At 48.8% G+C, this 26,665-nt stretch overlaps 2 protein-coding genes across 5 annotated transcripts in view; one reads left to right on the forward strand and one right to left on the reverse strand.

Moving 5' to 3' along the window:
* The first annotated feature begins 1,254 nt into the window (after positions 1-1,254).
* On the forward strand, positions 1,255-13,199 carry MOG (myelin oligodendrocyte glycoprotein). Its single transcript, XM_024557807.3, has 8 exons — positions 1,255-1,471; positions 2,669-3,016; positions 9,565-9,678; positions 10,934-10,954; positions 11,290-11,310; positions 11,876-11,992; positions 12,249-12,269; positions 12,663-13,199. The coding sequence occupies exons 1-8, from the start codon at positions 1,387-1,389 to the stop codon at positions 12,674-12,676; spliced, it is 741 nt and encodes a 246-aa protein (XP_024413575.1). The 5' UTR covers positions 1,255-1,386; the 3' UTR covers positions 12,677-13,199.
* A 381-nt stretch (positions 13,200-13,580) lies between these two features.
* ZFP57 (ZFP57 zinc finger protein) overlaps positions 13,581-26,665 on the reverse strand; it is a 33,508-nt gene continuing 20,423 nt past the window's right edge. Inside the window, exons 1-5 of one of the 4 annotated variants that reach the window (XM_045193338.3) lie at positions 20,098-21,102; positions 18,489-18,695; positions 17,924-18,050; positions 17,425-17,505; positions 13,581-14,866 (exon numbers count right to left, since the gene is read on the reverse strand). In XM_045193338.3, the coding sequence (XP_045049273.1) occupies positions 13,599-14,866; positions 17,425-17,505; positions 17,924-18,050; positions 18,489-18,617 (1,605 nt within the window). In that variant the 5' untranslated portion in view covers positions 18,618-18,695; positions 20,098-21,102 and the 3' untranslated portion in view covers positions 13,581-13,598. Of the gene's footprint in view, positions 14,867-17,424; positions 17,506-17,923; positions 18,079-18,488; positions 18,696-20,097; positions 21,103-26,665 lie in introns of those variants that run through there. The other 3 variants (XM_053913519.1, XM_045193337.2, XM_045193339.2) reach the window with 3 other exon arrangements.

The raw sequence follows: 26,665 nt of genomic DNA on the forward strand, positions 1-26,665 counted from the left end.
CTGGAGCCGGTCAGTGCCAGCCAGGGTCCTGCAGCCGGGTGAGCTGCGTTGACAGAAGTTGTGGTCGAGGCCATTTCTTGCATTGAATACATGCAGGAGCTGGAACTGCTGGTGCTTGCGACATGCTCACAAAGAAGCTGTCAGTGCGCGAGTTCTTTTTATCGGTTTGTTAGTACCTCTTATTCCAATTCTGTTTCATGGTAAGCCGCAGTGGTATGAAGTTTTTATTCCCTGTTACATCACCCCCAGATGTGCCTCTAGTGTGTGTGGATTGTTTTGACCTAAAGGCAACCAAGACCCTGTGGGCTCAAGAGACACTTCCGTCCTCCCCCTCAACTACCTAGAAGTATTTGAATTAGGGGCTGCGTCCAAAATAACAGATTATCAAAGATAACCATTTTTATCTATGTATAGGGCAGGGTAAACTTCTGATTACTAAACATTTGCTGTTCTTATCATCCTGCCATAACCCTTTAAAGCCCCTGAGGCACCTCACCTCAGCCCTAGCTCAGAATGCCATACATGTCTCATTTTAACCTTTTGCCCCTGAACCTCTCATGTATGTGGGGGTCTCTGGCTCTCTCATGTACACAGGGCTCCCATATATGTGAATGTAATTAAATTTGGTCATTTTCTCTTGCTAATCTTCTCCTGTTTACTCGATTACTAGCCCAGCTGAAAGATCCTTGAGCATAAAGTTTATTCCTCCCCTACAAACTCATGACTTTCCTAATGCATTCTTTGGGAGCAAGAAGCTAACTAAGCCCAAGTGGCCCATCACACATCTGAACATAAGAAGGGAATTTGGACTTAGGAGACCTAACGTCCAAGTTAGGAGAAAGGGAAGATAGACATGAAGAATGACTTGGCAGTTACAGTTATGAGGCAGTAGAAAGAAGAAAGCAAGGCTAAAGGTTCTTTCTCTTTTTTAAAGACCAACAATGACCCCTCTCCCTTGGCTAATACTGGGAGGACAGGGGTTGAAGAAGCCTTACACATTACATGGACGAGCCTCTTCCTGAGCTCCAATGAGTCCTGAGTCCCAATGGTCAGATCCTAGGAGCCCCTTCAAAGGCTGGGTTGCTGGGAGGGAGCAGGGGAGGAAGGCCCGGTACCAGGCAGCCTCTTCTCTGTAGCTCTGAGGGGGTGGGAAGGCAAACCCTGGTCATCGCCTAGGTCTGTAGCCCTTTTGTGTAAGTGCCTGGCAAGGATGACGTGGGGGTGTTCCTCTGAGCACAGCTGCGGCGCGCCAGGAGGAGGCGAGGCCAGAGCACTGCCCTCCCAGATCCTTCCTCAGGCCTTTTCAGCAACGGGGAACATGTATCCCAAGGCCTCTGCTTATCTCGACCCTGCTGCAGGGGGTCTGTGTCCCCAGTGAGAGTGGAGATGGCAAGTTTCTTGAACTCCTCTCTGCCCAACTGCCTCCCCTGCCTCCTCCTCCTGCTCCTCCTGTTGGCTTCTAGTGATGCAGGTAAGGTTGATCTTTATTCCTGCCCTGGGAGTCCCTGAGAACAGAAAGGCTAGTTTTCCTAGACTCACCTCCTTCAATTCATCCTCAAGTTCCTGTGCAAATTATCTTTCTGAAACATAGACGTGCTGACATCGTTCCCCTCCACAAAAAATTCCATGGTTACCTATAACTTTCAGAATAGAACCCTAACTTAACTCCGGGCTCTCCTGAACTCATTCTTATCCATCTTTTAGCTTTGGTTTCTCACCTACCAAATAGGGATATAATAACAATTTCTTGGCGTTGCTGTCAGGGTTCAATGAGATGAGGTGCATAACATGCTTAGCAATGCCTAGTAAATGGCAATTGATGTTATTGGATTATAATATCTTCTCACATTTGAGAGGTCTGTTCTTCATGATCAGGCACTAATAAGTTTTTGGAGAGGTACTCTGTGCTCATGTGCTGGGGAGAAATAAAAGAAAGAGAGGACAGATTCCCAACTTCAGGGAGCCCCTAACAGATGAGGCCCAGTCCCTGCACTCCTCCCCGGGGAAACATTTGCAGGTGAATGGGGAAACCAGCCTTATCTTCTAGGAGCCCTGAATCTAACTGAGGAGACACTGGGAGTGTGTACAGGGTGGGGTCCAGGAGCTGTAGCGAGGTCTGGAGGTGCAGACAAAAAAAAAAGAAGGAAATGGGGCCACCACCAGGGTGCAAGGTCTCAGTGGAGAAAAACTTGGAAACAGGTCGGGAGCAGGGACAGAGGGCTGAGAAGTGGAGGAGAGGCAGCAGTGGGGGAATGACAAAGGTAGAACCTCCAGCAGAGTAGGGATCAATTTGGCCAAGTCCGAACAGGGAGGCCCATGAAGAATTAAGCTGCAAGAAACTAGACCATGGGACATAAAGGCTGGGCTGGAGAACAGGGATGGACGCAGTTGACAGAGAAGCAGCAACTGTCAAGATGACCACATGCTAGAATGTTCTTCTGTTCAGGGCACTCATGACAGCTCTATAACTAGAGATCTTTTACTTATATAAATATTCAAGAAGAAAAATGAGCTCTTTCCCTGATCTAGAATGCCACTTAAAATATTTATTCAAAACTCCGTTTAAAAATTGAGTATCTTCTTTTCCTGCTATGAATCAGTCCTTCCCAGGACGGGCTTGTCAAGGTTCCTGCTGATGCTCGGTTTCTTTTCTTGGTGTCTCGGACAGGACAGTTCAGAGTAGTAGGACCGGGGTACCCCATCTGGGCTCTGGTGGGGCATGAAGTGGAGCTGCCATGTCACCTATCTCCGGGAAGGAATGCCACAGGCATGGAGGTGGGCTGGTACCGGCCCCCCTTCTCTCGCGTGGTTCACCTCTACCGAAATGGCAAGGATCAGGCTGGAGAGCAAGCGCCTGAGTACCGGGGCCGGACGGAGTTGCTGAAGGACAGTATTGGTGAGGGCAGAGTGACCCTCAGGATCAGGAGGGTAAGGTTCTCAGATGAAGGAGGGTTCACCTGCTTCTTCCGAGATCATTCTTATCAAGAGGAGGCAGCAATGGAATTGAAAGTGGAAGGTAAGTAGTGCCACTTATACTACTGGGTATCATCTGTTGGGTGGCCAAGACCTCTTTCTGAGACTTTAATCATTGTCTTGCTTGACGTGAGCTCCTTCAACCCAAACATCTCTCTCCTGGCTGTCAGTTCCATAGAAATATGTACATCAGTTCAGAAGCATTCATGTACTCACAGGTGTATGCTGACTTATTATGCAAAATGGGAGAGGGCCCCGGGATGAAAGTCAATGCCCACACGTACGGAAGTGACTGAATAAATGCTCTTATCCATACTGAGAACATTATGCAGCTGTTAAAAAGATTGTTTTAGGGCTACAGCAGATGGCTCAGAGGCATTCCACAAGGTATCGTTGAGTGATAAGAGCAAGCTACAAATGTAGGGAACAAAAACAAAGCCTTATGTTTGTGATTATATTATGTATATCTCAGGGAAAAATATGAAAAGAGATCCCTAAGAAAGTTAACATGGTTCACTTTGGGGGAAGAAAGGAGAAGAAGATGGGGTGTGGTCCAACCAAAGATCATAAAAGACCATAATTATCTTTATGATCATATTTATCCACTCACATAAAAACATATATAAATGTACATTTGTGGGTACATATGAAGAGAAATTAAAGAAAAAATCTTTTAAAGAAACAAAAGCTGAAATAGAAAAAAGTGAAAAATGGAAGCAACAAGATCCCAAATAATCAATTCCTGATTAGTGTGTGCTATTAGAGGGGACTATGAATAACCCGAAAGTTAATCGAAGTTGGCAAATGGACTTTTTTCCTTCTTGTTTGCTTTGGAATGTGTCCTTGTTTATTTGTTATAAACAAGAGGATTATTCCTGAAGAGTCAAATTGACCAAATCCTATTAAGAGTGAATTTCAAAGTTGATGTGTTTTGTTAGATGAGAAACAATATTGAAAAATATATTCCTGGTAAACATAGTTGAACTGAATAAACAGGTAAAACAAACATCGGAATGTAATCATATACATATAGATGTCACCTATAGATTTTACTTACACTATTCCCTTTATCCAAAATTTCATTGTCAGTATGCTTTGTGTGATGGATGATACTTTGCAATTTATTATTATTTTTGTTTTATCCCAGGATGGTTAAGTTATGGACAAGGTAAAGTGGGCGACAGGGTAGCTTTCAAAGTTAATTACTGTCTTTAAAAAATTTATTTATTGACTTTAAGAGAGAGAGGAAGATAGAGAGAGGAAAAAACCCATTAATTTGATATTCCACTTGTTTACACATTCGCTGGTCGATTCTTGTATGTGCCCTGACCTAAGATCAAACCCACAACCTTGGCTATTTGGATGAAGCTCTACCCAACCGAACTACCAGCAAGGGTGAAGGTTAATTGCTATTTAATTGAAGGACAAAAATGTTCTGAGGGCCCAAGCCCTGGTCCTTTCCCTTTCTCTGCTTTCTCCCTTCCCCACCTGCAGCAAAACATCAGACAATAGGTCAGTTTTGTGTCTCCAGGCGGACTGCTGCAGGCTGGGACCAGATGATGGCATTGTACGCAGGATAACAAAGCGCTATTTCTAGAGATAGCCTGCAGGGATATGAATAGCTTTGTGTGTCACAGAATGTTCTTCATACGGCAGTTTCTTCTAGGGGGGAGGAGGGTGTGGATTTTTACCTGCAAAGAAGTGTAATACTGAAGCCCTCTCTAGTTTGCAGACTTTCCTCCTTCCTGTTCGATAACTTCCTAGTTCAATAACTGCCCCCCAGTACACCCCCACCCCCAGCACACGCACACACACGCACACACACACACAAGGTATCGTAAAAACTTTGCCTCAGGGAAGAAATGTTTCCTTTGGATTGGTTTCCACATTCCAGCCCTCCTCCTCCCATCTCATACTCTGCATGCCCAAGAGCCTATAAAGAGAGTGTTTCACAACTAAACAACGGGCCACCTAGCCTGGGAAGCCAGAAAACTGAGGCAAATTTAGGATTAAAATGCAATAACTGTATTATTGCAAGTTTCAGATGTCATTACCTCCCCTCCTTCACCAAAGAGTTTTGTTATCTCTCTGACATTATTTTTTCTTTTTATGTTTGTGATTTTATTAATAGTTTTCTCTAATCCTTTGTTTAAATTCTTCATTATGAAACTTTAAAACATATACAGAGGTAGAGAGAATAACAATAATGAGCTTCCAAGTACCCATCACTGCCTGCAACAGTTACGACCAAAAGACAAACTGGACTTCCGGCCAAGATGGAAGCGTAGGTAGACACACTGCGCCTCCTCGCACAACCAAAAGAAGGACAACAACAATTTAAAAACAAAAAACACCCAGAACTGACAGAAAACCGAACTGTGTGGAAGTCTGACGACCAAGGAGATAAAGAAGAAACACTGACCCAGACCGGCAGGAGGGGCAGAGACAGGCAGCCAAGCGGAGAGGACTCGCGGCAAGGTGGCAGCTGGTGGACCTAGTGAGGCAGCGGCTGGCGGACCCAGCAGACCCTGCGGTTCCACATTTGCCCACAGATAAACTGGGAGGAGCAACTGCAGAGCAAGACAGACCCACAATCCTGGGCTCCAGCTTGGGGGAAAATAAAGCCTCAAACGTCTGACTGAAAACACCTGTGGGGGTTGGGGCGGCAGCAGGAGAAACTCCCAGCCTCACAGGAGAGTTGGTTGGAGAGACCCACAGGGGCCTAGAGTGTGCACAAGCCCATCCACCCGGAAATCAGCACCAGAAGGGCCCACTTTGCTTGTGGGTAGCGGGGGAAGTGACTGAAAGCTGGCAGAGAGCACAGCAAGCGCCATTGCTCTCTCCTGGACCCCTTCCCCACATACAGCATCACAGCACAGCCACAGGGCAGGTTGCCACACCTTGGTGAACACCTAAGGCTATGCCCCTTTATGTAATAGGTCTGCAGAGACCCCCCCCCCAAAAAAAGGGCCCAAATGAAAGAACAGATCAAAGCTCCAGAAAAAATACAACTAAGTGATGAAGAGATATCCAACCTATCAGATGCACAGTTCAAAACACTGGTAATCAGGATGCTCACAGAATTGGTTGAATTTGGTCGCAAATTAGATGAAAAAATGAAGGCTATGCTAAGTGAAATAAAGGGAAATGTACAGGGAACCAATAGTGATGGGAAGGAAACTGGGACTCAAATCAACAACTTGGAACAGAAGGAAGAAAGAAACATCCAACCAGAAAAGAATGAAGAAACAAGAATTCAAAAAAATGAGGAGAGGCTTAGGAACCCCAAGGACATCTTTAAACATTCCAACATCTGAATTATAGGGGTACCAGAAGGATAAAAGGAAGAGCAACAAATTGAAACTTATTTGAAAAAATAATGAAGGAGAACTTCCCCAATCTGGCAAAGGAAATAGACTTCCAGGAAGTCCAGGAAGCTCAGAGAGTCCCAAAGAAGCTGGACCCAAGGAGGAACACACCAAGGCACATCATAATTACATTACCCAAGATTAAAGATAAGGAGAGAATCTTAGAAGCAGCAAGAGAAAAGGAGACAGTTACCTACAAAGGAGTTCCCATGAGACTGTCAGCTGATTTCTCAAAAGAGATCTTGCAGGCACGAAAGGGCTGGGAAGAAGTATTCCAAGTCATGAAAGGCAAGGACCTACATCCAAGATTGCTCTATCCAGCATAGCTATCATTTATAATGGAAGGGCAGATAAAGTGCTTCTCCGATAAAGTCAAGTTAAAAGAGTTCATCATCACCAAGCCCTTATTGTATGAAATGTTAAAGGGATTTATCTAAGGTAAAATATTTGAACAGTAAAATGACAGCAAGCTCACAGTTATTAACAACACCTAAAACAAAAACAAAAGCAAACTAAGCAAACAACTAGAACAGAAACAGAACCACAGAAATGGAGATCACATGGATGGGAGTGGGACGGGGAGAGAGGAGGGGAAGGTACAGAGAATAAGTAGCACAAATGGTGGGTAGAAGATAGACAGGGGGAGGGTAAGAATAGTATAGGAAACGTAGAAGCCAAAGAACTTATATGTATGACCCATGGACATGAACTAAAGGTGGGGAATGCGGGCAGGAGCGGGTGTGCAGGGTGGAGAGGAGTGGAGGGGGGAAAATGGGACAACTATAATAGCATAATCAATAAATATATTAAAAAAAAGACAAACTGTTTCACCTGACCCCTCTCATTACCACCCTCCCCAACTGAAGTACTGAGACAAATCCTAGGCAGCATTATCATTTCATTGCTAAATCCTTAAGTGCGTATCACTCAAATATAAGAATACTTTAGGGGGGAGTGGGGGGAGGTAGGAGAGAGTAAAGGGACGGTGACAGGAAGAGCCCTGGCTGGGTAGCTCAGCTGGTTGGAATGTCCTCCTGATACACCAAGTGTGCAGGGTTCGATCTCTGGTCAAGGCACATGCAATAATCACCCAGTGAATACACGAGTAAGTGGAACAACAAATCGATGTTTCTCTCTCTCCCTACAACCAATAAATAAGTAACGTTAAAAAAAAATGGTGATGGCCCTGGCTTGGTGGCTCAGTTGGTTGGATAACAGTCTCATTCACCAGAGGGTTGCAGGTTTAATTTTGATCAAGGCACACGCCCAGTTTGTGGGTTCGATCCCTGATTAGGACACATGCCTACGATGCAGGTTTGACCCCTGGTTGGGGCTTGCATGGGAGGCAGGTGATCAATGTTTCTCTCTCACATCGATGTTTCTCTTTCTTTCCTCCTTTCTCTCTCCCTAAAATCAATGGAAATATCCTTGGATGAGGATTTTTAAAAATGATATAACCACTTAAATAAATAAATAAATAAATAAATAAATAAATACAGAAGGAGACTTGACTTTGTACAATGCAATATTTAGACCGTGGGAAGCACTACAGGGAAAACACCAACTGTGGACCTTGTTTGGATTCAACTCAAACAAACCAATTATAAAAATATAAAATATAAAATATAAAATACTTATGAAACAATCAGAAAAATTTGAACACAAAGTGGATATTCATGATATTAAGAAATTTTTGTTAATTTAAAAAAATGTAGCAGTATCATGGTTATAATTTTTAAAGTGTTCTTTTTTTCTGTTTTACTCTTTTTTAAAAAAAATTATTGGACGACATTGGTTAATAAAATTATACAGGTTTCAAGTGTGCGACTCCATAACACATTATATGTACCAGGCACATTCAGGGTGGTATGGCCACAGACCAAGAGGTGTGCAAAGAACTAAGAATGTATGTGCTTGCTAACCATGCCGTTACAGGTAACTTCAGATAAGAACTTGAAAATAGACTTTGCTGCATTTTCTTCTATGCTTGTATTTATATTTAAGAAACCCTCCTGCCCTGTTTAATATTTTTTTAAGGTGAACTTTTTTACTATTGATTTTAGAGAGAGGAAGGGAAAGAGAGCAAAACATTGATTTGTTAGTTGCTTCTTACATGTTCCCTGATCAGAGATCAAACCCACAACCTTGGTGTGTCCAGACAATGCTCCAGCCAACTCAGCTACCTGGCCAGGGCCCTCCGGACCCACTTAGTGTTGCTTGCTGTGATGTAGTTCTTAACTTTGATGGCAGCATTTTATCCAGCCCCCTAAAGTCGAGGGCAGGATGAGGAATCTGGACCGCAGTTGGCACAGACTAGACAGACAGAGCTGGGGGCACTGCTGAGCAGACTCTAGAATGGGAAAGAGGTAGGAAGCAGGGACCCGAACCCTCTCTCTCATTACCCACCCCACTCCACATACGCTCGGCCACCAAATTCTGTGGATCTTCCTTTCTCAGAAGCTCCAGAAAAGGGGTTCTTAACCCTTGTGTGTACATTGCACCCTTTTGGCAGACTGTGAGGATGGGCCCTTCACAGAAGGCTGTTTTCAATGTGTAAAATAAAACACATTTGTACTAAAGTAGTTACCAAAATAGTAAAACATCAAGATATGGGATGGCCCTGATAATTGGTACAATTCCAAAGTGAGATTTCTACAACTCAATGTGATATGAAAATATTCGTGGTTTTTGTTCATATTATTGTAGTGTGTTGCTTATAAACATAATTGAAAGAAACCCTAAATTTCAGCTTAAACGTTACCAAGTTTTTTTTCTTATTTAAGTTCACAGACCCCTTGACTTCCCTACACCTCCACCACTGCCCGGGTTCACGCTCCTGTTTTACTGTCACCATTACCATGCCCTCTTAACTGACTTCCCTGGGGTCTCCCCTACTTCTGTAGTCAGTAACCAGGTCTTGTCACTCCTCAGCCTGGAGTCTGTCAGTGTACACCCTTGGCCTTGACAATTAGCTTCAAGGCCCTAGCTTGTTCTCAAAACTCTCCAAGACCAGCCCAATATGTGACCTTGAATGCTGCTGTTCTAGCCTCCAGCCCTTCTTAGAAACCCCCTTTTCCTTCAGGACTAAGCCCAGGTATCAATTCTGCGCCATGTTCCTTGAATCTTGGTGACAGTCCTCCCTTCATTCACCCTGACTGACCTCACTGTGGGCACTGTGCTGGGCGCGGGGGTTAAGCACTTGGCCATGCACTTCTGCTTTCAGATCCCTTCTACTGGATCAGTCCTGGAGTGCTGGTTGCCATGGCAGTCCTTCCTGTGTTCCTCCTCCAGCTGGCCACAGGCCTGCTCTTCCTCTGCCTGCAGCACAGACTGAGAGGTACAGGCTGGTGGGGACAGCTTGGGGCCCACCCCTGAAATGAGCTGGCCTCTTAGAGCTTGGCCAGCTCACATTTATTTTTAATGACTTCTTGGTTCAGAATTCCATAGTGACAGGCTTTACACAGTACAGAATGTTTTTGTGTAAATAATAGGAACTTGCATCTCCCTATGAGGTAGGGTGACATATAATAGCCCCATTTTACAGAGGAGGCAACTGAGGCCAGGAGTGGTTCCCTGATTTACTCCACCCAACAGCTTGTAAGTAGCAGAGCTCAGGCCTAAGCCCCATCTTCTGGCCCCGCTTTCACACACCTGGGGGAGTGAGCTTCAGAGTCAGACAGGTCTAGGCTATTAGGGGGTTAAATAAAAAGACTGAGTAAAAATCCTTACCACATACGAGGTGCTCACCAGTTCCTCCTTCTCCACTCGACACTGAAAACTCTGTTTAGCTCTCAGTGAGGCTCCCCTTATGTGCCCAAAGCTTCTATTCCTGGCCTTCTCCTCCCCACCCCTGAAATGTTCTCAAAGCCAAAGAACACCAGGACCTTGCATTCTTCTTTCCCCTCCCACTCCTAAGAGGATGAAGCAGCAAGGAGGGCTTGAGTGAGGGGGAGAGGGGACATTGGTGGCATCAAAAATGGGGGCTCTTTTCTTCCCTTGAATTCATCTCACATAGAAAAGGCCTTCAGTCCACACGCTGAGCAGAAAGAACCTGATCAATGAATTATGCAGCCTGGGTTTGAATCCCAGCTCAGTTGTCCTGCCTGCCAAGGAGAGCTCACATCCTCTCTCCTAATGGTAAGGGAGGATTAAAGGGACAATGTTATGTAAAGTGCCTAGAAGAGAGCCAGTCAAAAGTAGCTGTTCAACTAAATGTATAGTTCCTCACTTCCTTGTCCAAATGGGAAGTGGCTTTACATCTACAAAGCGGCGACCCAGCAGGGTGGAGTGGCCGTGAAAAGGGAGAAAAACCAAGAAAAGCAGCAAAGAGGGGTGGGGAAGGCAACAAAACCTTGTTGATTTGCCGCTTTGCTGTCCACCCGAGGCTCTCCACATTCTTTATCCCAATGTTTAATCCAGACAATAGCTAGGAAACAGCCTGAAGTCTCGGCTCCAAGTCCAGTGCTCTTTCCATCCAAAGGCTGCTCCCAGGCTAGGCAGAGAGCCTGTACAAAGGCCCCGGGGCACTGGGTACGTAAGGGCCCAACTCGTGCCACAGCAAGAACTAAAAATGTTGCCTTTTTCTATTTCAGGAAAACTGCGAGCAGAGATAGGTGAGTTCCAGGCATTTTCCCTCCCTGAGCCCTCCCTTTCAGCTTTGGGGATGACAAAAATGGCCATTTTCTTGGAACACCTTTGCCTCGGTCCCAATACCGTGAGTTTCCTTCAGGCGGGAAATTCACTGTTTAAAACTCCCAAGAAACTCAGAATGCTAGAAAATTTCATTTATCATCCCTGCTGAGCCAGGATAGACACAAGATCCTAGTTTGCCTCATATTGCATAGTGCCAGCTAGAAACAATTTTAAATGATTAAAAACAAAGACTCAGAGGAAAAAGTATCACCTTTGAATCTCGCCTTCTAAATCTCTTTCCAATTGTTCCTTTCAGAGAATCTTCACAGGACTTTTGGTAAGTGCTGGGGTACCTGGTCCTCCCAGGTCAGCTCTTTCACTGGCTCCAGTCACCTGGGGAGGTAAGGATACCCGGTTCCTGGTTGGTCTTCTCCCACTCACTCTTTTTCTTCGAGTAAGTCACCTGCACCCAGGATAACAGTAAATACGCACACCGCACTTGTGTTCCGGGCAGTGTGCTAACAGATTCACCGGTGAGTTCACTCTGTATGGATCTCTTCCCAGGAAATACACAGGGGGCATAAACAGGCCCTTTGAACAAATACCTGATGTCTAGTTGGGGAGGTGATACATATACATGAGTTAACCGGAGAACAAACTAGACATGTATAACCAACTGAACTCACGTGGTGGTGTTTTCATTAGTACAGAAAGAACAACTGTACATGATTAATCAGGGAAGGCTTCTTGGAGGAAAAGTGAAGACACCAAGCCCCACTAGAATGTTGTTCAGGTTGATAAACATATGCAAAACTTTTGAGATTTATGCAGCATCTTAAGAAACCCAATACATTATGGGGAGGGGCGTGGCTAATCCTGTTGGTTTTCGGCCAACAATTCAGATCCCCACTTCCTGAGGGTGCCCTGCTGGAAGATAGCCCTGTTTGTAATCGTGCCGGTTCTGGGACCCCTGGCTGCCTTGATCATCTGCTACAACTGGCTACATCGAAGACTAGCAGGTGCAGTGGTGGGGTGGCAAATAGGACCACTGAGCTGTGGGGGACCGAGGCAGTCCAGAACGGGAAACAGAAGGATGAACCAGGGCTCCAGATGCAGGGATTTCCTTTGTCCCCAGGGCCAACTGCAGGCTTCTTCTAGAATCCACGGAGCCCGTTGGTGACAAGGGAAGGGTGGGTCCTTGTGGATCTGCACAGGGAGGGTGGAGAGAGGGAGCTAGTCATCTTCCACCAGTCACCTATTTCTCTTTGTTTTCAGGGCAATTTCTTGAAGAACTAAGTAAGTTTTCTCCTCCTTTCTATTAAGCTGAACAACAACAAAAAAACCCACAGGAAAGCAGCAAGAGAAAGAGGGGGCTATTGAGGGATAGAAATCCCAGAGGAAAGGGGGTGCTGGGCTGCATGGGTGGAAGGGGGACTCCTGTGAGGTAGGAGCCACCTCCACCAACCTTACAGGTGGCAGGCAAGGAAGCTGGGGGCACTGCCACCTTCAGTGCCCCTGGGCAAAATTTCACTCCTTTCCCATTCCTTAGGCCAGCTGCCCTGTGCCTTGGCTCCATGATCACCCACTGAGGCAGACAAGAGACAGGACAATCCCAGAGGACTTTCCCTGGTTTAATGGTTTTGTTATAGAAACTACTAACAGACTGTTCAAGTTATTTTCTCCTTCTAGGAAACCCCTTCTGAGTGATGTTGCGTCTTGGCAAAAGTGGAGAAAAGCCTGGCCGGTCCAAAGACTGATCTTTGAGGATGCTGCACTTGCACTTCCAGGAATGCTCTAAATTCCAAATAGGATTTCTTTCTTTCTAAACATTTTTTTAAGATAAACATTGATTTGTTGTTCCACCTTATCTATGCACCCACGGGTTTCTCTTGTCATCTACCTTTTCCCAGCTGCTTTCTTTCCCCATTTTTTCCCACCGGCATCTTCCCAAGTCCTTTGTCTTCCATGTGGAAGTCAGGCAGATGCTCTTCACCAGAGGACCCCTGTGCTGGGGAGTAATGCACAGGAGGGTCTCTGCCACTAACTGGAGACCAGGAACTTCCTCTGTGGAAACTACGGCATGCCGACTTTGCAAATGGTGGTTGTTACTTCCAAGACCTCAGCCCTAGAGGGCTGAGTAGCAGGTGGAAGAAAAGGAAGACGATGAGCCCGAGACAGCAAAGAACTGTCTAAGCTGCCGAGTGAGGACAGAGGGAGAAACACAGACACTGGCCACAGCTTCATCTCGTCCCTGAAGCCCACGGAGGAGCTGGGAACAAAGAATGCAACCTGAGCTACCCACCTGCTGCAGAAGGCTTCCCTTTTACTCCCACAACTTGTACAGATAAGTCCCTCAGACTCCCCTCCTCTTTCATTTTCCTCCCATTTTCCTCCCCATCAGGGCATCCACTGTTTCATTCAACAATGGCTGCTTTATCTGTTTTCAGACGCAAATAAACAAGCGAGGTGCTAACGTACAACGTGTTTCCTCGTGCCGCTTCCCGTCCCCTCTCCTTTGGGCACGTTCTTTACTGCCCTCTCCGCTCTTCCTCCAGGCCAGTCCCCTTCCTCTACAGGTCATCAGGAAAAGCAAACACCAGGAAAGGCCTCAGTCAGAAAGGCCATTTATTTTTGTTCCAGGACCCTGCCTGCCTCATTTCCTTCTTTTCCTCTGCACACCTTCTCCCTTCCTTCCCTCCCCTCTCCTGGGGGTATGGATCCTAGGAGATCCATTTCCTTCCCTGCCATAGGGGAGCCATTGTGAAAAAGGCCAAGCCACTGGCCCAGGATAGCCCAGCATTTATGGGGACTTCCCAAGCACAGCCCCTTGCCTTTGTAGGTCCCCCAGTGACCCACAAGATCCTCCCTCTCCCCAAAGCAGACATCGCAGATAGGGCAACGGTAGATCTTCTGCTTCCAGTGAGTCTGCTGGTGCGTGACCAGCCCGGACAAGGAGCTGAAGCACTTGCCGCAGCAGAAGCAGCAGTTCGACTGCTCTGTGAGGTGGGCCTTCTGGTGCCTGGAGAGATGGGCCTTCTTACTAAAAGTCAGAGGACAGTACGGGCAAGAGAAGACCTTGAGTCTTGAAGGCTTTGGTAGGTGAGACTTGGACCTGGTACTCAGGCAGAGAGCTCTATGGCCGGCTGCCTGAGTCCTGGTCACAGGCCCTGGGGTTGCAGTAACTGGAGTCTGAGTTCTCGCAGTGACCACCTGGTTCTTGGCTGCAGGTCCCTGGCTTCTACTTATAGATGGCTGGGGGTAAGCTCCAGGACCCTTGGTTTTAAACATGGGTTCTTGGGTCCTGGTCACTGACGTGTGATGCCCAGCCACAAGCCCCTGGCTCCTGACAGTGGATTCCTGAGGTCCAGCTGTGGCATCTAGAATCGTCACAAAATGCTTCTGGTTTCCAGACACTAGCTTCTGTTTTTGGTGTGTCTTCTGGTGGCGTTTGAGCTCAGATTGGTCCCGGAAGCCCTTCCCACAGAAGGAGCACGAATGGGGCCGGTAACCCAGATGGACACGGCGGTGACGACTCAGCCCAGAAGCATCACAGTAGGTCTTGTCACAAAGTGGACAACAGAAGGGCCTCTCCCCAAGATGTAAGCGTCGGTGGTAGCTGAGGGCCTTGGGGTTCCGAAATGACCTCCCACACTGGCTGCAGTTATTTGTCCCCTTAAGATTGTGGACAAACTGGTGGTAATGGAGGTTGGAGCGCTTACTGAAACACCTACCACAGATGTGGCAGGGAAAGGGTGGCCCAGCCCAGGATGCTGGCAACACTGGGGTCCTGCCCGTGGACCCAGCCAGAGCGGAGGAGGGGCCTGACCCTCTGTATCCGGTGTCCTCATCTCTCAAACTCTGCCTGTACTTCTGGAGTTCCTCCTTCTTGCCTCCTATAATGAATAAGGAAGAATGGTACAACAAGATTCACCCTGAGAGCCCCAGCTCACCATTCAGTCCGAGCCCCTCCCTCTTCCTGCCCTCACTCTTCTAGCCAGCACATTTAGCCTCACTCTTGGACCTCATGGGCTAGAGTTAAGAATAATCTTTTGTGTTTTTCAAATTAAAAGCAAATAAAAATTTAACTGGGACTTTTCAACAATATCAGATTAAAATTTCAACCTATAACCACATACTTTGAAATCCATTTCCTCTCATTTTCAGAACATATCATGCAGACGAGGGCATGAGCGAAGGGAGGTGCTATTAAAAATCAAGCTAACAATGGGAACCAAGATGGCGGCATAGGTAGACACACTGCGCCTCCTCGCACAACCAGAACTGACAGAAAATCGAAGGGCAAGGAAGTCCGACACCAAGTAGATAAAAAAGAAACATACATCCAGACCGGTAGGAGGGGCAGAGATGGGCACTGGGGCGCAGAGGACTCCGGTGGCCGTGGCGGGACCGAGACTGGCGGAGTGTGGGACCAACAGGGCAGGCAGTCTGACCACTAGCAGACCCCGCGGCCCCACACTCGCGCACAGATAAACCGGGACGAACGGCGGGGAGCGAAGCAGACCACCCAACCCAGGGCTCCAGCTCGGGGAAATAAAGCCTCAGACCTCTGATTGAACACGCCCGTGGGGGTTGGGGCGGCAGCAGGAGAGACTCCCAGCCTCACAGGAGAGGTCACTGTTGGAGAGACCCACAGGGGCCTAGAGTGTGCACAAGCCCACCCACTCCGGAACCAGCACCAGAGGGGCCCAATCTGATTGTGGGTACCAGAGGGAGTGACTAAAATCCGGTGGAGAGTGGAGCAGGCACCATTGCTCCCTCTCGGCCCCTCCCCTACATACAGGTCACAGCGCAGCCACCAGTGTTACCCCGCCCCAGTGAACACCTAAGGCTCCGCCCCTTTAAGTAACAGACGCCAAGACAAAAAAAAAAGGCCCAAATGACAGAACACTTCAAAGCTCCAGAAAAAATACCACTAAACGAGGAACAGATAGCCAACCTATCAGATGCACACTTCAAAACACTGGTTATCAAGATGCTCACAGAATTGGTTGAATTTGTTCGAAAACTAGATGAAAAAATGAAGGCTATGCTAAGAGAAACAAAGGAAAATGTACAGGGAACCAATAGTGATGCGAAGGAAACTGGGACTCAAATCAATGGTGTGGACCAGAAGGAAGAAAGAAACATCCAACCAGAAAAGAATGAAGAAACAAGGATTCGGAAAAATGAGGAGAGGCTTAGGAACCCCCAGGACATCTTGAAACGTTCCAACATCTGAATTATAGGGGTGCCAGAAGGAGAAGAGGAAGAACAAAAAATTGAAAACTTATTTGAACAAATAATGAAGGAGAACTTCCCCAATCTGGCAAAGGAAATAGACTTCCAGGAAGTCCAGGAAGCTCAGAGAGTCCCAAAGAAGCTGGACCCAAGGAGGAACACACCAAGGCACATCATAATTACATTACCCAAGATTAGAGGTAAGGAGAGAATCTTAGAAGCAGTAAGAGAAAAGGACACAGTTACCTACAAAGGGGTTCCCATAAGACTGTCAGCTGATTTCTCAAAAGAGACCTTAAAGGCAAGAAGGGACTGGCAAGAAGTATTCCAAGTCATGAAAGGCAAGGGCCTACATCCAAGATTACTGTATCCAGCAAAGCTATCATGTAGAATGGAAGGGCAGATAAAGTGCTTCTCAGATAAGGTCAAGTTAAAGGAGTTCATTATCACCAAGCCCTTATTATATGAAATGTTAAAGGGACTTATCTAAGAAAAAGAAGATAAAAAATATGAACAGTAAAAATGACAGCAAACTCACAGTTATTAACAACTACACCTAAAAAAAAAAAGTAAACAAAGAAAACAACTAGAACAGGAACAGAACCACAGAAATGGAGATCACATGGAGGGTTATCAATAGGGGATTGGGAGGGGGAGAGAGGGGGGAAAGGTACAGAGAATAAATAGCATAAATGGTAGGTGGAAAATAGACAGGGGGAGGGTAAGAATAGTGTAGGAAATGTAGAAGCCAAAGAACTTATAAGTATGACCCATGGACATGAACTATAGGGGGGGAATGTGAGAGGAAGGGGGTGGGCGGGATGGAGTTCAGTGAAGGGGCGGAAACGGGACAACTGTAATAGCATAATCAATAAATATATCAAAAAAAATTTTTTTTAAATCAAGCTAAGATGAGAGGAGTAGACTTGGGTGTCCTGGCATCCAGGAGGTGGTCAGCCTGGCATTCCGTCTCCCTCAAGTCCTTACTCGACTCTCAGGAACAAGTGTCCCCTACCCCAGCTTGGCATCAAGTTCATCCCTCTTTCTTTCCTTTTCTCTTGGAAAGGACTTGCATCAAAAGAGTATCGCTGACATAAGCAACCTACATGTAGTGCCTCAATCTCTAGAAACTGGAGACAATTCACTTGTCTTGACGGCTTATATATTCATTTTCTTGAAGGCAAGGGACTCGAACAGATGATCTCTTTCTTACCTGAAGAAAGGCCCTCTCCATTTGGGGGACAGAGATCTGCTCTCCACTGTTTCTCTTCTTGTTCAAGCTTGGTGATCAGATCTGGATTAGACAGAAAGATTCTAGGGGGTGAGTAGGAAGGAGAAAAGGAACTGAGATCCCAGGCTTGGCCTCTTTACACTGAATGGGGACAGCAGCCTACTTCCCTTTGTATCTTTGGTTTAAGAACCATAATCTGGGACACGTAGATGCAGGGGATGCAAGCTCCTAACTAAGCGTCTAAGCGTCTTAACAGGAGTGACTCAGTAAGTCCTGATCAGATGAATCAACACTTTGAGAACACTCATACCATGTTACAATGTTACCTTCGCCTTCATGGAGGCTTTCATTTCTTTTCTGACCCAGATCTGCCACATCTGAGAACCAAGGATCAGTGAAGCTACATGTAAGCCGCCCAGGGAAACCAAGTGACACAAGGTCCTGGGATAAGAAATTTGTTGAGGGAACCCCAGCTTCTTACCCACAGACACCAGATTTTTGAAGGTCTCTGACATAACATCCTGGTAGAGGACCCTCTGACGGGCATCCAAACTTTCCCACTCTTCCTGGGTGAAATTCACTGCCACATCCTCGAAGGTGACTGGCTTCTGGAAGAGCAGGAGAGGTTCAGGGAGTCTGTACACATAAAGATAGACATCTGGTTTCAAGGTTCAGAAGACAAAGAGAAAAACAGATCCATGGAAGCAGGGGGAAATACGAAAAACAGGAATAAAGCCAGCAATTGTGATGCATAAAGAAGGGAAGATGGAGAGAAGAAGAATATACAAGACAGGGAAGGGGTGTATACTGGAAATAAATAGGAAGGGGAAGCAAAGGGGGAAAGGTCGCCACCCTGACAAATTTCAGGAAGGACTCCGTGTAGGACGCCAGGTGGTGCAGGGGACAGAGAAAGGCCTTGCAGCCCCTTTCTGGGCGTTGTTCAGCTTGAAACAGCCTGAGATTCCATTTGATCTGCAGACAGGGACCAGATGAAAGAGCTGCTGGAGTCCAGGGCCCGCACCCTCGCTGCAGCTGGGAATCCTCACCTTTGCCCAGGCTGCCCGCCAGCGCTCTCTCTTCACAGCTGCCTGCAGGGCCTCCCTGACAGTGTTGGTGCTGGGGAGCGGCCTCTGCACAGGTTCCATCTGCTTCAGCTGGCCAAACCCCTTCTCCATGGTGCCTCCTCTCCACTTTATCCACTTCTGGCCCTGTTCCCGGGGCAGACTGGACACCTCCCTGGGCTATTCACCACCCTGGGACAGCAGAGAAGAGAAAGAGAGGCTTTACAAAGGCCCCACAGTTTGAGAAGGCTTCCTGTGACAGATGTATTGCTTTAAGGGGCTGCCTTCCTCTGGTTGCCTCAAAGCCTAGGCTACAGAGTTCAGGGACCTGGTCACCCTGGCTCAGCCACCATTGTCCAGTAATGCCAGGTTGGGTCTAGAAAGGCATCTGTGTTTCTCCCTGCTTCTAACCACCAGCTCATGCCCACCTCTAAGAGCCGGAGGTAAGAGAGAAATAAAACACATCAGTAACAGCTGGGAGTGAGGAACAACAGCTTCCTTATTTGGCCAAGGAACTCCCAAAGTTATCAAACGCCTGCTCTGTGCCACGGAGTCCCGCCAGTACTGACTCGTGAGGTTTAACTAACCTACAGCGTAGAGATACGGAGTTGCTCGAGGACACTTTTGGCCCGCAGCAGAGTCAGCGTTCCACGCCTAGATTCGTGTCCCTGAAGACAACGCCCGCTGTCCCGAGGCACCCTCCGGAGCAGCCCTGCCAGAGGCAACCAGCCCTGGGCTGCCACAACCACCTGCACGCTTCTCTCCATTCTGATCTGGTTTCATCAGAAAATGAGGTTAAAGGAGACACTCTCTAAGAGCCCATCGAGAAGCAAAAAAATGTGATTCTTTGGACTTTTAATATGTACAAAACTTTGTAAAGAAGAACAGTGACAACAACCCAAAATCAAGCACTTACTCAGGGCTCAGGCTGAGCCCAGCACAGGGTTGCTGCCCACCCAGAATTTCCTGCTCTGAAGCAGACCTGGCTGAACCCCCCCTCTGCCTGCTCACAGTCACTCACTCCACTTGTTCTCTCTTGAGATGGGATGAAAAGAATGAAGACATAAAAATCCGTTGACTGCTCTTTCAATTTTTTGGACTGGTGATAGAACTGAAAATACCAGCAAGGAAAAGGGCATTTCACAACGGAGTTAACTAAATCCCTAAGAGCGTTGACAGGAAAGGTGCATGTCTGGGATCTGAAGGTGAATCCGTCTCTCCTTTCCTGTAAGACTACCCACAGTCACTCTGCGAGGTGTGCAGATCTGGATTATGCGCCTATCCCAGCGATTTTCAACCTGGTGCTGCAAGAATTTTTAAAACATGCAATACCTGACTATTTGGTCAGGGGCACTGACTTCTTTTCCCTTGGATTGTCAAAAAAAAAAAAAAAAAGACAACAGTCAATACAACAATAGCCGTCTGGTGCAAATTAATCAGAATTATACTTTTTTTGGTCAGACAATTGGGGGGCCACGGAATCTTAGAAAGTAGCTCATGTGAGCCATGAGATGCAAGAGGCTGGAAATCACTGCTCTGCTCTCCCGGAGAACACAATGAAGGTAACATTCGCAAACACTACCAACAATAGTACCGTCAAGGCTCTGGCTTTCCTGTTCTCCAGCAGGGAAGACCCGTCACTAGTCCTCACAGTCGCATCCGCTGGGGTTGGTGCAGACCGAAGGGGCTGCGGGAGGCGCAGCGGGGAGGCGGCGGTGAAGCTGGCCCGCACAGGTCCGCACCCACGGCCGGGCAGTGCAGGCAAAACGGGGCAACCGCGGAGACTGCTCCCGGCAGGTCCCGCCCCTCCAGAAGGTCAGTCCCCGGGGGGATGTGTCGCCATTTTCCAGTGCACAGTCCACCCAGTGTCTGTCTAGCCCGAAACCGGTCAACGGTTTCCCACGGCACAGCCGTGGGGTCCGCCCTCCGGCCCCCGCCCGGTGCTCCAGCCACGGGAGTTTTCCGTCCCGCAGCGAGCAGAACGGCCTCCGGGTCTCCGCTCAGTCCCTCAGCTGCCCAGCCCTGCCCTGCCCTCCGCTTCTCGGCCCCCGCTGGGTGCGGGCCCGACCCCGACCCCGTCCCCGCCGCCCGCGCTCCCTGCGCAGGGGGCTCCCGCACCCCGCCCGGAGGCGTCGGGCCGGCAGGTAATTGGAACGCCCCCTGGGTGGGGCTTCTGCGCTCAAAATGCCGCTCTGCCCCCCGAACCCTCCTTTCCGGGACCCCACTTTCCCGACGCGGGCCAGGGCCGGCCCTCGGCGCCCGGCCACACCGCGGCCGGGGTGCGCAGCTCGCGGGGCCGCAGCCCTGACCCGCCCGGCCCGTCCCAAGCTGCCCCAGGGAGCCGAAGCTCGTGCGAGACCAGAGGCGCCAGCGCTCCCCCGGCCCGCAGAGCTGGGGGCGGAGGCGTGCGGGACGGAAGCCGTCCACGGGCCCGGAGCACGGCGAGCCCGCCGTCCCTGCGCCCACTCACCCGGCACGAAGAGCCACCGGACCCGCGGCGAGCCGCTCCACCCGCGCGTCCGAAGAGGCCGCGGGCCGGCGCGGTGCTCGCGGGTCCGGGAAGCCTGGAAGCCAGAGACCCGCCCCGCCCCACTAGCCACCCCTCCCACCAGGTCTAGCCGCGGATGCCACCTAGCGCTAGGATCTTTCCTTATTCCCAGCCTCAAGTTGCTCTTGGAAAATGATCACGTTTTAAAGGAAGACCTCTGATTAAAGCAACCACGGACCACCATCACCTGGAGCCCAAAGGACAAAAATGAAACCCTCACAGGCCCCCGGAAGAGACATGGAGACACGAACCATTCTAGAAACCGGCAGGTAATTGGAAACCTTTCTAGAAAGGGTGACTTTCATCATTGCTGCCGTAGACAGGCACTAGCAGGGGCGGGCTGCCGCGCAGAGGGCGCAGGGGGGCCGGGACGCAGGGCTGTCCCTGGACTCCTACTGGCTCCCTTGGATGTGCGGGCACCGAGTCCAGCGTAGGGAGGCGGGAGGAGGGCTGGGGCACCTCCAGGCTTCCTGATTGAGGAAGCAGCTCCACACTCCCCCTACCCCCAGTGACCCTGATACACTCGTCAGGGAACCCCAGGAGTCTCCCTCATTGGCCAAGATGGCACAGGAGGAGGTTCTTGCACTGAGCCTCTGGAAGGCTAGGAAGATGAATGGAGAGGGCCGAACCAGCAAGGTAATTGGATAGAAGTAAAAAAAAAAAAAAAAAAAAAAAAAAAAGCCCTCCCCTCCCTAACCCTGTAAGAACCATGGGCTTGGGCAGGTATGACCAGAGACCACCATTCTCCCATGTCCACACCTGAATGAACCTCTTTCCTTTCGCACCAGCACCTGTCTCACGAGTCTGGCTTTCACTGGGCAGGCAGCTGAACCTGTGTCTCTGTTACATGATGACAGATGACAGGCACAGGTAGGGGAGCAGAGAGGACCATACTCTGGTGAAGTTCTACTTATCTCAGCCCCTTGGCCAAACCCAGTTCAGCCTCTATCTGCCACATCTTCCTTTTTCAATCAGCCCAATGGGAAGATTTCATGTTGGCGTAGGGTTTTACCGTTTACAAAACGCTTTTGTAACTAGAGCCTTCGTTAAAACCTCACAGACACCTTGGGAGGTAGGAGCTGTCACTCCGCCCTTGCAGGCCCAGAGATGCTGGGCCTTGACAAAGCCCACACCCTGCAGCACCAGGGGCTAAGCCAGACCCTCTGCTTCCAGATCGCTGCTCTGGTCGCGGGCTCCGGCGCTCGGGGCTCGGGGCTCGTGGCTCGTGGCTCGCGCCCCACGGGTGGCTGGCAAATGCAGGCTTTAAATCTCTGCATTCCCGAGGCACGAGACAGTGCTCTGCTTTGTGGACAAACAACTCATGTTAGTGGACTGAGGAGAGCTGGCTGCTGGGAAAAGTGGCAGCAGAGTGTGAGTTCGAAGTAGTCGTGTGCGTTACCATGTTTGGATCAACGTGGAAACACAGGCTGGGGAAGGGGATGCCAAATATGCTTCCCATTAACTGTGGAGAAACCAACCAGCCCTTCCAAAAAGACAGGATCTGCCCTGACCAGGTGGCTCACTGGGTCCCAGTGTGGTCCCCTGCTCCAAAGGTTGCGGGTTTGATTCGGGAACATACCTGGGTTTTGGGTTCCATTGCTGGTCAGGGTGCATACAGGAGGCAACTGATGGATGTTTCTCAAATTGATGTTTCTCTCTCACATTGATGTCCCCCCCACCCCCGCCACCTTCCTCTCTCTCAAATTTATAAACAAATCCTCAAGTGAGGATAACAAATAAAAAAATAAAATTTGACCCTGCACTGCCATGAAACTGCTTCACTTGTTCCTCTGTCAACATAAGAAACACTTACACCTTCAAAGAATTTTTATGAGTTTATTTGAACTGACAATTGCCAGGAAGTAAAATCTCAACAGATTGAGAAAATGCTCCATAGGAGTTTTGCAGCTAATTTCATACATTAGAATCAAAGGAAGAGGTATAAGGGGGTTGGTTACACGAAATCTATTTCTGGTAGATTGGAGAGGTGGGGGAGAACAAAGCAGGGAAAAGTAAAAGGAACAGATACACAGTTCTTTTACATAAGTGGATACAGGATAGTAACAGTTAACAATTAACATGATAATAATAACAATGAGAGGATTTGTGGTCTCAGCTCTTTGGTGCAGTGAGGGGTGTGGAAAAAAGGAAATTACCCTGACATTCCAAAGGTGTGTTAGCGGTAGATGCAAAAAGACAATAGACAAGCTCAGTTAAGGTAAAGATTGACCTTTGTCCGACCTAGGACATCACTACCTTCCATGACTTACTTTTAGTCACAAGTTTTCATTTCAGACCATCCTCTGTGGTTACTTCAGGCCTCTGAGTTTTGTAAGGCCTACCATGCAGGCTTAACCCTGAACTTGTCAGGGTTAGTATGTGTCCCCGTTTTCATTCACAACCCTAATCCCAGCCCTGGTTCTGTTGACGGGAGGGACCTGGTTCTTCTTGCTGACTTGTGTAAATCAATTACAGATCAGCAAATCTATTAGCATGCAATCTGTTTATTAGTGATCAATTCCCAAGGAAGAGAACGGGACTTGCTAGAGTGGGGGGTGAAAGGCAAAGTTCCAGGGCAAAGCAGGGCGGCAAAAGAACGGCTGAAGACCAGGGTGGCCAGCCCCCAGGTGGCCTGAGAGGCCCAGTGGCCAGAGAGCCAAGAGCACCAAGAGCAACCCACGCCCCGGAGAGAGGGAGCAAATCCTTTGTTCTCAGGACTTATATAGTTGGTGGGATGGGAGAAAAAACGTTACATATTGATTACCTGGTAAATGTAGTGCCAGCTTTCCTGGGGGAGTGTGACTACCCAAACTTAGGTATGTGCGGGGGTCTGTTAGCCCGAATCCTTATCTTGCTCCAGATTCCATTTGTTCATCTTGTTGTAAAACAAATACGTGACAGGAGGCCATTAATTAAAATCGGGGCACTTTCCAAAGTTATTTGTGGGCTCCTTCTGTAAGCACCAGGGACTCCCTCATAAAACAGATCATGACCAGAGGCAGACAATTAACCAAAGTTGTTTTATGGGCTTCTTGGGGAACTGTGGACCCTCTCCCGCATTCCAGGCCCTGGAATGAAAACACGTTTCACGGCTTTCTTTCCCAGGTAGTGGAAACGCTACATAGAATTTCAAGGGCTCCCCTCCTCCTGTGCTAACACAGTGTTTCTTGTGCTGTTGAAACCCCTGGACCAGGCTCAGGACCGCTGAGTTAGCATGTGAGACAAGTCCCCTTCCTCTTCCCCGCCTCCAGTTTACTATTTATTCTGCCTGAGGGGTAAAAGGTGTTGCCTGGCAACCAGGATGCTAGAGCTGGCCAGTGACAGCCGTGCACACTCAGGGTTCTTCCTGTGCCGTCTCCTGCCCCAGAGCCAAATCACTGTATTTACAAAACTAGGCCGCTGGCCCCTGGGCCACAGTTTCCTGATTAGATCCTCAAGTCTTGAGGATCAGCGAAGAGATACGGGATGAACGGCAAGCGTGCACTCACTCAGTAAGCATTCCACCATGGTTTGGAGAAAGAGGGGCTGGGGTCGACCCAGCTTCACGCGTGTCTGCCTGTCTCGACAGCACTCAGCTCAGCGTCTGCTCTGCAGCGGCCTCTCAGCCGAGTTGCAGGAGGGTACGTTCAGGACAGGAGACAGTGCCATGTGCCCTACGATTCAGTGCAAAGTCCCAAGACAGAGAAACCACCAGGTTGGGGAAACGGATTCAACTCTGATGACTGAGCTCAGGTTGAACGAGATGTCAGACAGGTACTGGGGGTGGACCGTGCAGACAGTGAGCTGGAGGACAGCTGGCTGTTGTGGGAAATCCTGTATATGGAGCCTGAGGGGACCGAGGGCTAATGAGAAGGGGAAATGGAGACGCCCTCCTGGTCTGATCTACACAGTTCCAAAAATCCGACACAAACCCTGGAGCTAACCACCAGATTGGTGACAAAGACCCTGATCCGAAGTTTAGCAACAGCCAGGACACCATCTGGGCAACTGTCTTTGAATCAACTTCCTGGCTCTGGGTCTTTAAGCAGTGCCCCAACTCTTTCTCACTCACAGGCAATAACATGGAGGACCTCCACCCTATTGTCACAAGCCAGCAAGCTGTGGCAGGTTTTCTCCCCCCAGAGATTCACAAAACTTTGAGCTACTGTTGGGGAAAGTCACTGAGAGGACATAGCAGCCAGCAGACCCATCACCTGGACTGGGTAATCAGAGCCTCCACAACCCCTGCCCCATCTTGGAATGCAGTCCCACCCACCACTCCCACACTAGCAGCTGTTCCAGGGACACAGCCTTGAGAATAAGATGTTGCTGAGACCATCAGGACGGAGCATGGGACTGAACCCAGTTAAAACCTGTAAACAAACTTTTAAGATTCTGATGGGGGGGGGGGTGTAGATCTACTTGTCTTGCAGCCACCAAAGTCAAGCTTCATACCTTGCTTATTTTTTTAAAAAAATATTTTATTTACTTATTTTTAGAGAGGGGAAGCAAGGGAGAAAGGGGGGGAGAGAACCGTCAGTATGTGGTTGCCTCGCGTGCGCCCCCTACTGGGGACATGACCACAACCCAGGCGTGTTCCCTGGGAGTTGAACCAGCGACCCTGCGGTTTGCAGGCTGGCTCTCAACCCAGCGAGCCACACCAGCCAGGGTGGCTCCCTTGCTTATCACACTCTCCCCCACCAATCTGGAGCGCCCTGCCTCTCAGTCTCTGAGCCTGGATGCAGAACCGAAAATGGATGCTGTCACTCTACTTGGTGGGCAGAACGTCAGGCCGTTTTCATAATTCTTATCAATACTCCCTATGATCAATCTTCCTATAATTTACTGAATTTTTGTGCTGTTGGCCAGGGGCCTAGCTATTTGGTCTGACACTCGAAACACAAGACTTGTTGGACATCTGTCTTCGGAGCTTCAAACTGCAGAAACGAAGCAGAGCTGCTGCTGACCTAGCGGGTGGGCCGCTCAGGTGAACGCCCACAGGAACCGTCTGCTGGCTGACGAGACTGCCTGGCGTCAAGCTGCTGAGGGGCCTACGCTGTGCAGACCGCCCCTGCTGGTGCCCAGGTCCATCGCCGTACCAGGCACGGCAAGAAATTCACCACCTGGGCACAGAGTGAAGGGCTGGGTTTGGTTCAGAATTGTCACTACTGCCAGTCTTTGTCAGTTTTCATGAGGAAGGCCACACAGTGTCACCAGACAGGGGCCAGTGTGGAATGAGGCCTGAAGTGTGTGCATTCTTCACACTAGGCAAGTTTCACAACAGGAGGCCAGGTGACTTGGGGAGGACGTTTATTAAAGCTGGGGAGTGAAACAAAGGAAGGACCGGGGGTGGAAGAAGGAACAGGAGAGAGCCTGGGCGGTGCTCTGCTTTGGCTCCTAGAACGTTACAGGAAAGCAGTGAGCCAAGGCAAGCTTGCTGTCAGCTCCCGGGAAGTGAAGGCCACAGTGACAGAAGGGAGCCAAGGCAGGGACGCTTTTAGCCCCCGGGGAAGTCGGAGAAAAGGGGGGCCTTGGGGACAGGGTCAGGGGAGCATGGGTGTGCTCCAGAGCAAGTCTGCCCTGCATCTTTGCCCTGAGGGCCTCTTATCTTTCTACCGCGGGTGAGAGTATTAGA

This window comes from Desmodus rotundus, chromosome 11 (assembly GCF_022682495.2).
Source record: "Desmodus rotundus isolate HL8 chromosome 11, HLdesRot8A.1, whole genome shotgun sequence".
Classification (NCBI taxonomy): domain Eukaryota; kingdom Metazoa; phylum Chordata; class Mammalia; order Chiroptera; family Phyllostomidae; genus Desmodus; species Desmodus rotundus.